This window comes from Cygnus olor, chromosome 4, assembly GCF_009769625.2.
Source record: "Cygnus olor isolate bCygOlo1 chromosome 4, bCygOlo1.pri.v2, whole genome shotgun sequence".
Lineage (NCBI taxonomy): Eukaryota > Metazoa > Chordata > Aves > Anseriformes > Anatidae > Cygnus > Cygnus olor.
This window is the reverse complement of record NC_049172.1, coordinates 6,607,059-6,625,112: the sequence shown is the minus strand read 5'-3', so window position 1 is coordinate 6,625,112 and position 18,054 is coordinate 6,607,059. Positions and strand designations below refer to the sequence as shown.

General features: G+C 39.4%; 1 protein-coding gene across 5 annotated transcripts in view; it reads right to left on the bottom strand.

The window, feature by feature from the left end:
* SLC39A8 (solute carrier family 39 member 8) overlaps positions 1-18,054 on the bottom strand; it is a 61,616-nt gene that overhangs the window by 16,029 nt on the left and 27,533 nt on the right. For 3 of the 5 annotated variants that reach the window (XM_040555601.1, XM_040555600.1, XM_040555602.1), the window contains one exon: positions 2,430-2,598. In XM_040555601.1, the coding sequence (XP_040411535.1) occupies positions 2,430-2,598 (169 nt within the window). Of the gene's footprint in view, positions 1-2,429; positions 2,599-9,378; positions 9,587-18,054 lie in introns of those variants that run through there. The other 2 variants (XR_005819418.1, XM_040555598.1) reach the window with 2 other exon arrangements.

The following is an 18,054-nucleotide window of genomic DNA, read 5'->3' as shown; positions in this document are numbered from 1 at the left end:
CTTCATTGCTGCATTATGGGCTGTATTTCACAATACCATGTGTGCACTGCTCTCTTAAAACTGGGTTTATTCACTAGGGCTTCATCCCCACTAAGCTTTCCCTGAGTGCATCCACCCCAGAGAGCTGGCTAGGCTGACTTCACGTACCAGAGCCAAGCACTGACACACAGCCTACCTGGAGGCTGGTGGCATGGATGGCTTTTGCCAACGACCATTATTCTGTCTCTACAACTCTGGCCCCAACAAAGAGACCACCAAGATGCCAAAGCATGATAAATCCAAACAATAAATGGCAGGAGAGCAAGTCCACCTCAGGACACCACTGATCAGTATTGTTCCTCACAAGAAGTGGGGACCACTGCTCTGGGCCTTCCTGAGACAAGCTCAGGCTCTTCCTGAGCCCCTTCCTGGAATGAAGAAGAAATCAGGGTGTTAAAACCTTGCTGAAAAAGCCAAGCAGACCATACAGACTCTGTTTGCCTTGGACAGAAGAAATGCCACTGGGCATTTCCAGCTATTTCATGCCACTTTATACTACTCCCTATTACATTTCAGAGAAGCAAGAAAGGGAAGGACATGAGTGTGCCCCTAAGGACAGCTAGGTTAGATATTCGATATACAGCATATACAACACCCAAGGAAAAAAGACATTCTATATGCTGTCATTTAACTTTTATTCTGCTTCCACAACATTTTTTTATTATTATTATTGCAAGCAGCTGCCCCATAAAGCTCACTGTATTAAATTCTTCTTTATGTCTTGTCTGTTCATGTTTTGGAGAACAGGGACTTAACAGAGCTTAAATGCGTGGGAGTCCCTGAGCAGAAAACTCACATCAGCTGAGCTGGAAACATGCACTGAGGATTTTGCATCATGGGCAATAACTGAAATCAGCTGGTCCCAAAGCTGCCACAATACTGATTCATTTGGTGATGGGGCAGGGGGAGGGGGACAACACATAAATCAACAGCAGGATACATTTGCAGTAAAGCCTTCATTTGGCACAGGACATTTCTGTGAATCTCCCTTCAGAACAGATACCACTGTGTGTCACAGCCTCATATGCTTGGGGTTTAAAATACCCTAAGCATGGGCCTCGCAGATTTCTCATGCTGCAGCCAAGGGAGGGGCAGAGAAAAGACTGCCTTGCTTATCTGGCTACCGGACACTGCTTCTGAGCTGGCAGGATAAAAGAAAAATAGGAGGGGTGGTCTAAATAGCTTAGGCAATCAACTACAGAGCAAGCTTTCCGCAACACCATACTTAAACACACACACCCCCTCCAGAAAACAAACAAACAAAAAAAAAAAAAAGACAGATCTTACACTGTGGTGTAGGTATTGTAAATTTCTTGAAAATATGTGCCTTCATATGGTATAAACAATCATGGTAAATTGATGCCATGGTTGTGATTAATCAAATATAGTTTTAATTATTCACCGGCACAGGTAAGTTTTAGGAATGATGTGTAATTCTTAGTGACTACTCTCGCTTACAACAATCAGGGTCCTATTAATTCTAAAATTTCAAAAGTTACAAAAAACACTGCAGTACCTTTGCTAATAAATACTACCATTGGGAATCTGCTCATCCAATATCCCAGTTTTTAACTTTAAGTCAGTTGAATCCCTGGGAATAATGAATTAATTTGGAATACCGAGTCAAATAAATAAACAAATAATATACAAATTTGATCTTTATCAATGGAACAAGTGACTTCATTAACCAGCTGATTCATCCCTGTCCTATATTTTCTATTGCACTGTACACTTCTGTGCACAATAAATATAAAAATAATAATGAGAAAAATAGGAGGAAGGAAGATTAAGGTTATTCACGCATGTGATGATGTTCCATGTAGAGGGAGCAGCACAGAAGATGGCAAGAAGGCAAGAGTGGGAGTTCAGAAAAATATGAGTCTTTTCCTCAGGAAAACAGCAGTCACTGGCCTCCTTGGTGTCCTGACATCCAATTGCAAATAATTCCACTTAAATGCAGCCTCCTAGCAATTTTACCATGAGTTAGCCTGATGCTTGCACGCCCCACTAAGTCTGACATCCCGTTGCAAATCATCTGCACAAACTTTTCCTACTTCCACCTTCTCTCCTATTAACCAGCTATTAGTGAAAGCCCTTATGCCTCAGGGCACAAACTACTGCACAAACAAAACAGGTCAGAAAGACTTTTTCTTTAATAAACAAATTACTCCATAACTATCTACTGGCCTTTCCCTAAAACATTTTGAAAAGATCACTGTCAAGAGAGAGGATATTTGTTTATGTACCCTGGTGACCTGAAGCACCCTCTTACGTTCCCACTTTATAACTATATCCCCCTAAACAAGGCATTCCTATTACGTATAGACAGTTACTATTTAGCTAAGAAACTCCCACACTAATCACAGTATCAATGAAATAATATAACTGACCTTGTAAAGAATGTGGTTTAGATGTATCCACAAAGTTTTCCTGATGATCACACGGGTGAAAAATTAGCTGTTGCAAAACAGCAGGACATATTGTAGAGAAGTCTGAATTTGATATACGACTGTTGTTCGGTATTCCATGCAAAGAAAAAATTTCCTCCCCAGTCAAGCACTGGAACAAAAAGGGTTTTTTTGCCAACTTAATACAATAATACAAAACAAAACAAAAAACAAGTCACACACTGAGAAACACAAGATTTATAACATGAAAATACTGTAACACTTTTTCAAGGAAGTATACACACTGTACACTGCATGTGAAAACCTGGTGATTGTTTAATGTGAGGCAGAAGTGATTTTAAGTATTTTAAGATAACTCACAAATAAATGAAACATGTTTTACATTGACATTTCCAAATCCTATGCCCCATGAACCGGTACAGTCAAATATTTGGAAAAATAGCTTTAAAATAGTTAAAATCCCATGTAATTACAAAATAATTACATTTAAGAACAGACCAGATACACTTAAAATCTTAGTGTCAGAGTAGCATCAGAAAATGACTGTTAATTCCATGACTGCTCATTCATGTGACTGCTTCTACTTCACAGCAATGCTGCATATTTCCTCAAACTAGCTGTTCATAAGTTGTCCAAATGGCAGCATTCAACATTTTTTCATTCATTTTACAGCAATAATTATTAGCAACAAGGATTATTTTGTAAGACCATCCCAAATTCCTGTGAGACACTCTTACTTTAGATCTTCACTTTGCCTTCAGCTCAGGGTCAGTACCTAATGGGTCAAGGACAAATGTACACAGCAGTGCTAAACCAGGCTGGGAACAGGCCTGGTTGCTCTCTTGGTTATTTTCAACCAAAAAGCCAAAATACTTGAACTATAAAATATCTTAAACTATATCTCCACAGAAAAATTGAGTACTTTTATATGAAATGTTCCATACCACAGAGGTCTTTCATTTAACGCTTTCCATTTATTCACATTCATGTTTTCCTATAACGATCAATAAGCAAATAGTGTTCTTTCTTGGCTGCACACAAAAGTGGTTTGTCTTGCTGATGTACAACACACACCAGGGATGAGTCTCAAGAAAAGAAGTAAAGCTTTTAGCACGAGACATTCACTGTAGCGAGTCTCAGTGTGATTGCAGGAGTAGAGCACTGGAAACCTTAACAAATTGCAAACAAATGGTCACTCCCTGTTCTTTTCAGTTTTACCTTTAGATTCCATAGCACTCCTCCAAAAATTCAGGACTATTATTTATAAAGTATATTCCTTCTAGAGATAAGCCAAAGCAGCTGCAAGTCATTTATTTCAGAGCTGCCTCCATCTCCACTAATAAATATTACTGTCTACAAGGTGAAAGGCATGCACATACCATTTTAACTTGACTATTTCTTATTTAGCTTGGAGGAAAAGAGCTTTCAGGCCAATACGAGTGGCTTCAGCCAAATTACATCCAGAATGTTCCTGCCCTTCTTCTTGAATGACCCGGTCTAGGAGAGCACTCAAGTACACACCTGAACTTAAACAAATGTCTAAATTTTGTTGAGGCTATGAGACCTTGAAGACCGAAATATATACTGAAAAGTTTTCCTGAACTGAGGTTTACAAGCAGTGTGGATATAGAATCATCTTTCAGTGTCAACACTGATGTCAAAGCCTCAATATATCTTTAAAAAATATATTTATTTAAAATAAATATAGCTTGATAGCAACAATTATTGTTTTTGTTTTAAAGCACGTTGACCCATTTAATCTCAATGGAAGTAGTGCACAGAGAAATCATCAACGAAGAGAGATTTTTTTACAGCCCAATACATGAACTTCTGGAGCTTTTCTAAACTGGTTCTGTGCCTCATCATTTCACCGTTAACTCTGTATTATGAAATAATGCAAAATATGTGGCTAATATTTCAGGTATGAAACAAAAAGAGAGGATAGTTGTGGTCTATAGGAATAGTTCCTATACCGTGCTTCTTGCATTACTGGCTCACAGCCATTTCTAAAGGTCTGCAGTGAAAAGCTGATAGAAAAACAAGCCAGTATGCACTGAGATTCATAACATGGCTATCTCTAAGAGAACTGATCTTTAACATCTCTTTCCTAGAAATATAGAACGGATGACAAGTAATTTAAAATACTAACAAATTAATATTAGTTTACAAAAACACAAACCACATTGTAGGTTGAAAAAAAGAACCGATTATGGAGTGAAAATATTACTCAGGCACAGCATGAATTAGACAACTTGAGACTTACAACTTTGGCTATATACAAACAAATATGTAAGAAATATCATCAGACAAGAGAGCTTTTATATGAGGACAAGGAACAGCACTTTATTTAATTACTACTATTATTTAGATCGGGGACAAACCCAGAGGATAACAATTCCTGAAAATGATTCATTATTTTAAGTCACCTCATCCTCACAGCAACTCCTACACGCATCCATGTGCTGAAAAGCAAGCTTGTGAGAGTTCACTGGCACAATTAAGGGATTAATTAAAAGATCCAATCTATTAGAAGCCTTGGACTGGAACAACTCATGTTTGCACACTGCAAAACTCTATACTTATCTTCGCAGGATAAATACATTAAGATAACCACACTTTTGTAAAAACACAAGCTATTTATTTTGTAAAACTGACAGATAACCTCAGCCAAAAGATAATCTAGCCTCATGGAACAGGGGACTGAGAATGATGCCCTGGCTCTTTAAGTCTACCATCCCATCTGTCCCTTGCTATTCAGTAAGCCTTGTCACGGTGCTTAAGGTGAAGGGACTGGACCTGGCCACAACATGACTGTTACCCAGTGTTTAACTCCTATCTTCAAAGAAGATATAACTGATCATGTCTCTGAACTGTTAAAAAGAAAAAATCATAAATAAATGCTTTTATCACAATTAAAGAAGACTTCAATCACTAGAATTCACAGCATTGCAACGTATTCAGACAAAAAAAATAAATAAACCGTCGACTAGGTTACTCAATTAAATGTTTACTTTTCTCATGGTAAGCTACTGCCAAAAAATGATTGACCAATATGGGATTTTCTTTTAAGATTGTAAATGAAATAAAGCGATGCCCAACTATCTCGATTCTCTTCACACCAGTATCACATATCTATATAAATGAAAAGCATATGCCAAGCTCACCACATCCTTTCCAGGAAAGGATGGGATAACTTGCTCAGACAAAAATAATGCAAGGAGACCTCTAACAAGAAAATTAATAACAAATGCTATGGTACCAACCGTCTTGTAAACATTTCATTCCCTTTTCTGACCTTCTGTCACGTTCTTATCTTTGCTCTACCTCTGTTTTATCTGTAGCATTGCACATGTGAAGCACTGAAATACCAACAGCAACCTGTCACTGTGGTTTCTAGATGTTGCCAGATTAAATCCTATCCTAGCCCACACCAGGGCTGAGCAGTGGGTCACACAGTAACAAAGGCAAAGAAGGAATACCATGAATTTTTTTTTTGACTTAGCCTGAGCCTGGATGAGGCAAAATAAAGACAAATTAATGTCTTCTCCAACTTACTTGTAACAAATCAAAGCATTTAATGCTGATTCAGTGATACTTTTTTTTTCACTTATCCAGGTGTGGACTGGGTACTAGGAGACAACCACGCATTCAGTAAGCAGCACTTTACGAGAAAGAGTCCAACCATGTAAAGCTGCTCGAACACCTTTGTGTGCTTTAGGGATGTCACATACACACCCCAACATGTTCAAGGCAGCCTGATGTGGGGAGCTGAAAAATGTCCATAAATGCTGAAACTCACTGAAGATATTGTACCAATAAGACACTACTTTGGGGGTAGAACAGAAAAGTCTATTTATCTTCTCACTGACCTGACAATGTCAGCTCATGGTGCTGGATCAAGACCATAAGCCACACACTGTCAGGCCATTCATCCTTCTTCTAAGAAGCACTAGTGAACTAGTGAAACACTACCAAAACAACCAAACAAATAAATAAATAAAAATCAAAGCAGATCCTAGCCTAGTTCTAGTTCATCCAAACCACCAAAGTTACTGTTTTGACTCATCGTGACGTGAAAACGCGTGATAGCTGATCACTAAGATTTTCACTTTGTTTTGTCCAAATGTTTGATATAAAAACCAAAATACGTTACATTAAGACAGTATTCAGGCATAACATAAAGGCTCAGCATAAATATAGTTTTAGAAAAGTCAAAGAAAGAAATTGGAGTATGATTTTAGCACCTTCTGACTACCCCAAAACATAAAATAAAGGCAATATTAACAGGCTTTCTTTCCAACGCCCACTTACTTTCCATGTATTTTTTGACTAAAACTTCTGAGCACGTAGTTTAAACCTCCAGCATACACATGTATTGATATCATATCACAACGAACATGATGACAGAAGATCAAATATAGTTTTGTTTTTACATCTTGCTAATAATGTAGAACAGTGAGTAAACATGCCATCATCTATTACATTAAGCATTAAATTGTTAGTAGTTCTATACATATTTGTAGGACTAAAACGTGTTGGAATTCCATAGTGAAGTGTGAAAAAACAGCAGTGACTACTATTCGAGTTTCCTCAGTTACTATTATTTCTCTGAAAAGAAGTCTTAGCTTATGCATTAAGGAAAGGTGAAAACAGAAAAAAAAAAAGTGAAGAGCAAAGAAAATGCAAACACAAAACACAGAGAATTATAAAAATGCACAATGAAAGAAAAAAGGAAGCTAAAACATAAGGAAATGCAGACAGCTCAGTCAAGAATTCTAAAACTCAAAAATATTGTTGGTTATATTTTGTCCTGTAAGACACACACACGTCTTCATGGACATCATACAATTTAAGTTACCATAAACGCCTGTAAAATTTTACACAAGTATATGTTCAAACACCATCATCAACAAATTAAAGCATTTTTTCTTCTGCCTTATCTTTTCAAGTCAACCTCGGTATCAAAGGAAAACAGAAATCAGACATCCCTCTCCTTCTGACTTACGCATCCAAACTTTCAATTTTTAAGAAAATGGATCAGCTTCTAGTGGATCTTTGGAGATAAGTAAGGTTACTGAAATTTTTATCTGAGTGAAACACTTACACTAAAGACCAGTGCTGGGACAACACTAACAAAGACTGTTCCTTCCTGCTGGTTTTTGAAGGGCACTATCACCTGTCCCTTACAGATCAGCTCTGCACTAAAACGGCTTCAGGCTTGGATGAGGGAGTCTTGATAGAACAGGGACATGTTATCTTCACTGGAAGAAAGGGCTTGGAGTCATCCCACTAGCTCTGGACAATGAAGTTAGGAACTGAAAGTCTGAGATAAACCTTGTTTCCTCCTACAGTCATACATCTGTGCAGCCTCAATGGATGATCCAGCCTACCTGAAAAAAACACGAGGTATTTATTTTTCTCCATTGAGATTTAGTAGAGTTCAGGCCTCCAATGCCTTACAACATACAAAATTAAATTAGGCCACTTTACATCTTTTTTTCCATAACCAGTGGATCCTCTAAATTATGAGCTCGTAAGCACAAAGCATGAGTCAGTGTTTGAAAACAGCCACCCAACTTACTTAGTATGAGTACGCATTAGCGTGCAGCACCTGCCCAAAGTCATTGATAACACCTACAAGGGATTGAGAGCCTGCAGGTTAAGAGCACTTGCTTAAATGGTACTAGATGATAGAGCAGCTGTAAAGTCAATTTTAAGACATACAAGTAACTCAACAAAAAAGGTACATGTTTCAGTATGGTACCCTAGATATTTTTTCCAAAAGGACACAACTAAAACAGGCTTATTAAAAAAATAAAAATGTTTCAGTTAAATTTCAAATTATTTATGAGAAATACGCATTGGCAGTAATTAAAATGAGCATTTCTTTTCCTCTGCAGCCTGCATACGAGGGCTACGTGCTTTTACATAGGTAGAAGCTGAAGGACTGAGGAATCTGCTCATTTCTAAGCCCCTTTAAAGAAAGATTCTTTTCATAACTATATTAAACACTGCAAACTTGTATTTAGTGTGTGTGGCAGGAAATGTTTGTATATAAATGTTTTTTAAATACACTGTGTTGGAACAGTGTTCAGTTTATGAAATTTGAAAGAGAAGCAGTGACTCTGGGAAATATTGCTGTGCTTATACTGAATACTACATTGATTTTGGTGGCGTTAACTCCAAATTAAGCCCCTGGTCAAGGTACAGACATCAGAATCACACTGTTTCTGAAACAAACGGAGTTTATCCAAGGTTTGTCTACATTACTGATGAAGAGCTACTGCTCCAAACGTTAAAATAAATAAATAAATAAGTAAGTAAAAAGCGCCTCATGGTCCCTAGAAGCATGCCTCCTCTGTTTCTCGAGGAGCTGAACCAAACCAGAGCAGTCATCCCTGTTTTCTTTTCATTTTCACGGCTGACAGGACTTAGCATAGGGAAATTTCTGCCAGCCTTAGGACTCCCATTCAGGGAAAGGAAGGCACTCTAAGATGCTCCGGAGATACGAAATGATATAGCATTTGAAAGTAGCAATGAGGTCTGAGTTTTCTTTGGAGACACTAGACAGAGAAAAACAGTTTCATGAAAAAAATGAGCGGTATTCTGGTCAGATTTAGTCAGCGAATTAACACTTTAAAAAGCTTTTACTGGATGAATTGACGAAGGGACACTCAGCGCTCAATTTACTGGAAAGACGTGAACAACTGTGGAAGTTCCTCCACGCCCGCAGCGGCCAAGCCTCTGCTCCCAGGTGTCGCTTTCCCCGAAGATCTGCCCGTGCACTTCTCGGAGGGAAGCTCCAGCAGGGCGAGCAGGTCAACCCGCTCCCCGGTCGCGAGCAGCTCCCGCCCGCCGCTACCTTTGCCCGGGGGCACCGCGGACTTTGGCCCCGTCTCCTCGCTCCCCGTGTGCCGGCCCTCGGCGCTACCTGGTTGTGGTGCGGCTGGGGCAGGAGCTGGAACGACGACGCGGCGGCCGGGTGGCCGAGCAGGGAGGAGAGCTGGGCGGCCGACAGGCTCCCGTTGGTGCCGAAGGCGCGGAGTACGTCGGCGGCGAAGGCGGCGGCCGCGTTTGGGAGCATCTCCGGGGAGCAGGCAAGTGCGGCCGGGAGCGCGGCCCCTCCGGCCGGGGCTCGGCGGGGCGGGGGAGGCGGGCGGCCCCTCCCCGGGGGGCGGCTGCGCGAAGGCGGCACCGGGCTCCGGCCCGGCCCCGCCGAGCACCTGCCGGGCCCCGCACGCCGCTCCCGAAAGGCCCCGGCCCCGCCGCGGTCCCGTCAGGAGCCGCCCGTGAGGCCGCCCCGCTCCCTACTGCCGCCCCGGGGAGTTTAATCCAGCCCAGAAGCGTGGGGGATTTCACCCGGCCTTTTTAATAAGCAAGTGGGGAAGTGTGTGACTGACCCCAGGCAACAGCTCCCTCGCTTCAGGAGCAGCACTTCCCCTTCAGGAGACGGCACTACAAGTTACTCCCCAGCTGCCCCTTACAACATTTCTTAACCTGTCTCCAAATCGATACCACCCACTACAGAAATATATATTTTAACACAACACAATTTAAACATTCTTATTTAGACCTCTATGAAACTATGCTGAAGGAGATGAGCAGAAGTGTTCCTCAATCCCAAATCTTCCGAAAGCAGAGTTTACGCCATGTGCCATGCGGTCTGGGTATCAGCACCACGATGGAGGCATCGTCACTTCACAAGCAGTGATACTTGTTTGGATAAACTGCTCGTAAAGAAATTTCATACCACAGTGCATAAAGCATCAAGCAAAAAAAATGCACCATCAGTATTAACCAACTACCAGAAAAATCCAGAGCACTGCAATCCCGTAAATTCTGCTACTGAAGGAACTAAACTCTGACTTAGAGCCTGAACGGCTGAGGTACTTTCAAGCTTCCCAGGTAGTTGGTTGGTGGAGGCTTAAGCAGCCCCTGGCACAACCTAGCTGCCAGTTGTTCCCAGTGACAGACCCTGTCACCCTAGTTCAACAGCAGTGCCTGAAGACACTCCACCCTCCCCATGTCTCTATTTACATGGGCATTTTTGGTCTCTTCAAGAAAATACAATACAAGTTTTCTGCTGCTACTGACAGAATCACAACATATTTCTTCCAGTAGTGGAACTGGGGCCTCCTGTACTGAGCATGCCTATTTCTAAACACAGCTCTGCTCCCATTCGATTACGTGAAGGCATTCCAAAATTTGAAAAAGTCTGTATAGTTGAAGAGTTCCTTACAACCAGTAGATAAATTGGAAACAACACAAACTGGCTAAAACAGCTAAATCAAAACAGGCTGCTGGTGCATCAAAAAGATTTGTCAGTGCTCTGTAGTACAGGGCCAAAGAGTTCATTTCAAAAAAAAAAAAAATTTTAAGGACTTCCTTTTTAATCAGTAACATAAATATAAAGGATGATTTAAATTAGTGTAATTAAGCAAACTCATATTTGCATTAGATCTTAGGCCTATATTTGCATAATGCCGAAAAGTTCAAGGAATTCCTGAATAATTCCATTAAGAATTACTCTCTTTTGCCAATCCTCTACAGAATGAAAATCCTACTCTATTTTAGAGACACAGCCAAAACTTCTCCTCAAGGAGTGATGCATTCATCCTGCTCTACTTTAAAATAAGTTTCTAAACTGTTTCTTGCTGAAAAAGACCACAAGAGCCAGAAGGGCATCGAACGAGACTGGAGGTCATGTACCTTTCCAACTGTATATATAGCACTGGAAGGACTACTTTAGGTGTTGTGTATACCCTTGTGACATATGTACAGATCCATCAGGTGTGGTCTTGGTTCATCTCAAGTCTGATAAAGCCTAGCCAACACTTACAGAGCAAAATTCTTTCTCAAGCTGAAAGAACAACCTGTTTGTACACCGTAAACCAAATATTTCCCAATAGTACTTCATGGTCCTGATTCACTATTGTTTTGTTTCCTGCTTTATTCACACCTGTGTAATGTTACTGTCACATTTAAACCACTGTCAGGTGCCAGCACACCAGGTGGTGACTGTCAGTGGGGGCAAGATGACGTAAATCAGCTTCTCTGATCTCCTGAAGGGCCATATCCTCCCTGAATTGGGTTTCCCTTAAGGAATTCAGTGAAACTGTAGCTACTCACATCAGCCAGAATGATTTGTAATTTTGTTATTTACTTGTCTCAAAGTCAGAGGCACCCTCTGCATCTACCTTCATTCAAACCAATTGAAGTTATCTATTTGAAAATAACAATCATATCATAACCCTGTATTTTGGCAAGTAAGACTGACACACCCATCCCTTGCATTCTTACTATTTGCATGCTTTTTCTCCCAACTCTTTGTTGGATTAACTACTTTAATAGGATTAAAAATGATAACCTGTAATTATACACTCGTGAACGAAATGATGTATAGCAAATAGACATTTCTAGGGGAAAGTATCTAAGTAGGTATGTAAAACTGACACCTCAAACACATTCTCCCCCTCCCCCCCCCAACGTATCTCTCTTTACTGTGTAAGTGAACTCCCAGCAGCTCTCTTTGTTCACTTTTTAACTTGGCTAGGCAGACTACAATACTCACAGCAACTATACCTTAACTTCCAGTAGCATCACAGATTAATAGCATGCTAAGGTAGATGCTCAGATAGTTTTCAATACTGCCAGCTCAGGAATCTTCCTCCTGAATTCTGGGCTCTTGCAAGTAATGAAAATGAATTCAAAGGGAAAACTGGGGTCTCAAGATTTGCAGATTTTGATTCTGTAATTAAGTGGTTTAATAGTGAATTACAAGTGTCTGAGGCATGATGAGGACCTCAAACTATGAGAGGTATAACGGCATTGCTAGGGTAAATCAATCATAACTTGCTTCTTTGGTGAGGCTGCACTATCGGTAACATTTCTATATTGTTTACCACCCTGAGAAGCTTAGCTCATACAACAGGTTAGTTTTATGCAATATATTTCACCCAGCAAGAGGCATTACCCGTTCTACAGCCTTCCACTATAGCCAGCTTATTAGCTCTCTCTCTGCAAAACTCTAGAATACCCTGCTTCTGATGAGAGAGAGGTAGGATACATCCTCCCTGAGATTAAGTATTGCTTAAGCAAGTATCTTCAGAAACAACATCTCTGTAATAAACCACATAAGATGAAAAGCTTTACTGCTTTTATTTTCAAATACCAATATGTAGAGATATGTAAGGATCTTTAACCACAACCAGAATGAGTTCTTTTTAGTAGAGATATACAGATGAAACAATCTTCAGTCCATAGCTGTTCATTGGAAAACTGAGCTTAATAAAATTCCACTGACACTTGAGAAATATTATCTGTTCCCAACTTGTTTGCATAGGGTCATGACTATTTGATAGTATGGAGATATAAGAATAGAATAATAGATAATATTTCTAGTGTCAAAGCTCAAAGTTTTTTTGAGCCTAATGTTTTGGCCAAGTGCCATCACTCATTTTCAGTTGGTAGGCACAGACCTCTAACTTACAAATCCAGTAGCTGTTGGGCTACAGCTTCACACAGTAAGAAGTGAGACAGTGCCTGGAGAGCTGAGCCAGCCTATAGCAGCTGCGCATTATGACTGAAAGCACCCAAGATGTGTGCACAAAAATGTAGAAAGTAATAAACATTCTTAAAAGAGAGCACTGTTCACCGTGACTATGCCTTGCATTGCCCAAATGATCTGTGCCAGAAGAGCCATCTTCTGAAAAAATACAGGTCTTATACAGTATTTTTACTTTTTTTTTTTTTGAAGCAAAAAGCCACTACACATTCTTATCAGTTAAACATTTTGTAAGAAAAGAAGTTCAGAAGTTTGGATTTTTTTTTCAACTTACAGTTCTTCAACTTATTCTGAACCGTCATTATAAAAAAATTTTTACATTTACAAATTCAAACAAATATTTCAGCTAGTTCCCCCAAGTCTTTTAAATTTAAGTTCTCTATTATTCTAAAATTAGGTTAAAAAAAATCAAAAAACTTTAAAGTGTTAAAATCAATGATGATTTGTAGGAAAGTTTTCATGTGTTCACGTTTTGTAGGAACATGTCTAGTAGGGACCTCTTACCTGCTGAAGACCTTTAAATTCACCAAAGGACCCTGGGGAGGGGCAGTACATGACTAAAAGCTACAAGTCCAGATTACATTAACATATCTGCACTGAATTGTATGTATCTAAAGAACAAGGGTTACCACAGAATAAAGGAGAAGCAGTCATATGTCAATATTAGTACGATTAGATAAGCAGAGTAGTGTCAGCAGGATGTCTGAGACACAACATGCTGGCGTTGTATTTTACAGGCTGGATCCTGCAGGGATCAAAATTAACCCTGTGAGAGAGCAATGCTAAAGCAGCTGCAAGAATCATTTAGATTTTTTTTCTCCCTTACAATTCAGTAAGGTGGAAAAAGTTAGTAGGGTTTCTGAAGAGGGACCATAACAGTGTTACCAGTTTCCATTACAGGACCTGGGAGGAAAACCATTTGTTCTGAAAACTTTTCTAGACCAGTGACCTTCAACACATTTGTCCCTTCCTTCATTTCTTGTAAGTACAGTTGCTAAACATGCTTGAATAAGCAAGTTCTTTCTGAAAATATGAAAACTCATCTCCGTTGAGTTTGCAAACTATGTCATTATGCTTAGCTTGTCTCCAGAATAGGTGCTGTACAGGTACTTGAGACTCGCAAACACGTGTTGAATCCAGCCTTATTTTTAAGCTAGCAATATGGGAGAGAGAAAAAAAGGTGCTGGAGGGTAGAGGAGATGTTAATTCAGAGGAAAATTACAGTTGCAGCTAACGCTTTCTTGGTTTGGGATGCAGTACTTTATCATATAGAAATCAGGCCTTTTCTGCCTCCAGGCACTTAGTTCTCTTCCACACACTTGCCTAACACTGAAATTTTTAAAGTTTTGATTAACAGATGACAACACTCAAGCCTGGATGAATTCTTAAGTACGTACTGTCACAATGCCAAATTTAAATTCAAAATATACTTAAAAGCATGGTGCTTTAATCTGTTCATATAATAACCCCCCAAACGACTTCCGTTTTAAAATTTGAGATATGACTCTCAGTCAAATTTTAGTCCACCTACTTGGGGTATATTGCTGGAGAGCAGAAAGCATCCAAGTTATAATTGCATCCTGAATATACTTTAGTGTCTAAGTGTAGATATCTGCAAGTAACAAAGTGCATTATCATCACTTGAAAGATATTTTATATCATGCTGTTGCAAGACCAGCAACATTATCGCAAGAGAGCACCAGAGTTGCATGTTGTTCATGACAACTTTTGAACTCCTTGTGTTTTCAGGAACTTGTAACAAGTATTTCTAGCCTGGATTAATATTTGAAGCCTGAATCCTGCCTGGCATGAAAACAAGTGTTGTTGAAAAGTATTAGCAAACGACTCATAATTGCTCTGTAGAATTCAAAGCCACAGAACGCCTTTGAGGCTAGGTAAGAACAAAACAGCATTGAATACTCATATTGATAGTCAAAATATTCAGGTACGTTAGCCAAGATGTTATAAAGTAAAACAGGAAAGGGTACGAACCCTTAGATATAACAGTAGGTATACGTTTTGGATTTAAGTTTGGATTTCATACATTCCAAGGTGAAGCCTCTAATACCATAGAAGGAATACACTGGATCAACCCCAGGCAGTTCCTATTTCATCTTTAGGTTATTCAGATCTGAAGCATTATGTGTATGAATTACTATGGACTTAGTTCACACAATGGTAGAATCCATTTCCATGCTCATTTCACTAAATACAAGTGTACATAAACACGAGAGGTATTTACCTATAAATTATCTAGTTGTGGAATATTCTAAAGTCCTTAACATACACAGCCAGAGCTACAAGGACACTCATAGGCTATGCACAACTCTTGAAACCTGGTGTCTGCAGTATCTAGTAAAGAAAAGATAAGATAATTATACTCTGTATTATTGTAAATAGAATTTGCATATTTTTTTGATAAGTTATCTCAGGAACCTGAAAGCTATTAGTAACTCGTATACTGCCATTGTTTCAAAATGCTAGTCCCTTAAGGGCAGATATACACATCTCAGTGAAACTCGTAGAGCTCTTACTGTTTTTCATGTTTTGTATGCTTTCTCTTAGGGCATGAATGCATCTGACTTCAGGGATTTAACTGAGCCTAGGCCTGCTTGCAAGAAATCACTGGAGAGGAGTAAGCCCTGCCAAAGGATAATGCTCACACTAGGTTTTCCTGCAGCAATTTGAGCAGAAGCACAGAACAAATGCCTGTTTCAGTCACATGTGTAAATCAATAAATAGATTTTACTTATGTACCAGCTTGTTCTACACCCCACCAATGCTTACTGTTTAGGTCAGAATTTCTAATGTCACTTGTAACTTTGTCACGGCACGCTTGTTTTAAAGAGTTTTTAGTGCTAGAGATGGGTGTTACAGCATGTGGGTCTCCATGGAACCATTGGTTTTGTTTATCAAAACTCAAACATGGAAATGACAAACTCAAACCTTAAAAGAACTAAGGCACCACAAACAAACAAAAACACCACCACAACCTTCAAAGTATATTCACTACCTGCTGTGGAACAGAGAGTGTTAATATGGCTAAAGGATAACATAATACAAACATCTGGTAGAGAACATTTCCTGAGCAAGTTACAAATTTAAAAAATAAATTAAAAAAAAAGCGGGGAAAGTAAAAGAAAAGTCTCGGGGATTTGCAACTCTAGGGAAGATGGCTGAAGAAGCGTTCAATAATTGATAATTTTACAACTCAATTCACATGTTGGTTCCTTATTCTAACCCTAAAACCCATGTAGAGGATTTACAGTTATTTAATACTTTCAAAGGTCTTTGAAGACCAAATACAGTAAGTCCATTGTGTCAATCTATGCTATTCTGGTAGAAATCAGAAAAGAGTCTCCCTGGCAAAGCAGAACAGAGGATGAATTAGAATCACAATTTATAAGTGGAGAATTAAGAGAGTCCCACACTATTTGCTGGGCCTACAAAAGGCACCCTCTCAAGCAAATCCAGCAGAGAGGAAAAACGTAAGAGTTTAGGTCAGCCTGCTTCCAGCTTGTGAGGCAAGTGTGTGCATACAGCATGTTTCCCAGATCCAGACTTTAGAAGCAGACAGTAAATTGCAATAGATGAGGAAATGGCCTCTCTATATCTACCTGTATAGCTGTCAAACTATACCAATGTGAACTGATGATAAGATTCAAAGGGTGGTGAAGAATTTTTTAGCACACATACAGGAAGAACTTCATGAGCAAATACCCATAGGTGTAAGAGAACCTAATTTAAAAAATGGCCTTATGCAACTGCCCTAGCAATGGTTCATTTTGTGGGGTGGGTGTAGACCACCACAAGACAGAAGAGCACAGTACAACCAGTGAGAAAGCTTCATAAGTAAACAATTATCAGTTTACTGCTTGACACCAGAGTCATTGAAATTCCTAACATAGCTGCTGGCTGTTGCTTATGATTCTTTGGGAAGGAAAGATTCACCATCTAATCCCTGTAAGCAAACACAGTTTCAGACCTCACAAAAGGGCAAATGAAGTAATAGTTTAACAGCAGCAGCAACCTCAAATGTGACCTTCATCCGAGAATCTCAAGAACACTGAGTTTAATGAGCTGATCTTCCCAAAACCTCTGTGGGGGTAAAGGCAAAATTCATATTTACAGATTGGGAAAGGGCAACTTAGAAATAATTATGTTCAATTATTTAAATACAAACAAGTGAATGGAATCCACTTTTCGCTCCTACTTCACACACCCTTTCTCCTACTCTGTAGGAGAGCTTTGTACAAACACTATTCAACAACAGCAAGGCAGTGCATAGGATTAAATTCCTAAATGAGAGAAACAGAAAGAGTAAGCCCCAAATTTGAGAAGTACGTTAAGCACCTTACCAAGATTGTTTTTAAAAAAATAATTTAAAAAAAAAATCACCTCAGGACACAGAAAACCCTGTTATTTAAGGACATGCTGTAGTCTTGTTGCTTGTGGATGAGGAAGCAAGGTTAAATATTGCTTGACAATAGAATCAACAATAATGTGGAAGAAGCATTAGAACCTCCTATTTCTAGCAACACATCAGTTAACTCTGGCAAGAAATGCCCCTCTGTAACAGTTCCAGACTTATAGCTGATCTCTTTTGTAGGGAAACATTCATCACTGACACCTGTGAGATAAATGACAGGCAAAGGATTTGATATGTGGAAAAGCTGACACGTAACTGAAATAGCTGTTAACAAGTCAAGCAGCAACTGCCAAGAGGCCAAACAAGTTTTCTTCCACAGGCCAGCTGAAGCAGAGCATTAGAACATGATCTTTGGATTTCACAGCATGGAAGGAATAGGAAGGGAAGGACTTGGAAAGCATGAGATTACTGTTTCTATTTAGGGGTGGGAGGACACAGGGAAGAGGAATCTCTAACTACATTGTAAGAGGAATCAAAAATTAAATAATGGATCTCAAATGTGGTCCTACATTTTAACTTTTTCATGCTTTTATCATCTCCAACATACTTACTGCAGTAAGAAATATAATAATACAGTCTCAACCTCTCAGATAGTATTTTAGAAATCTAAAATG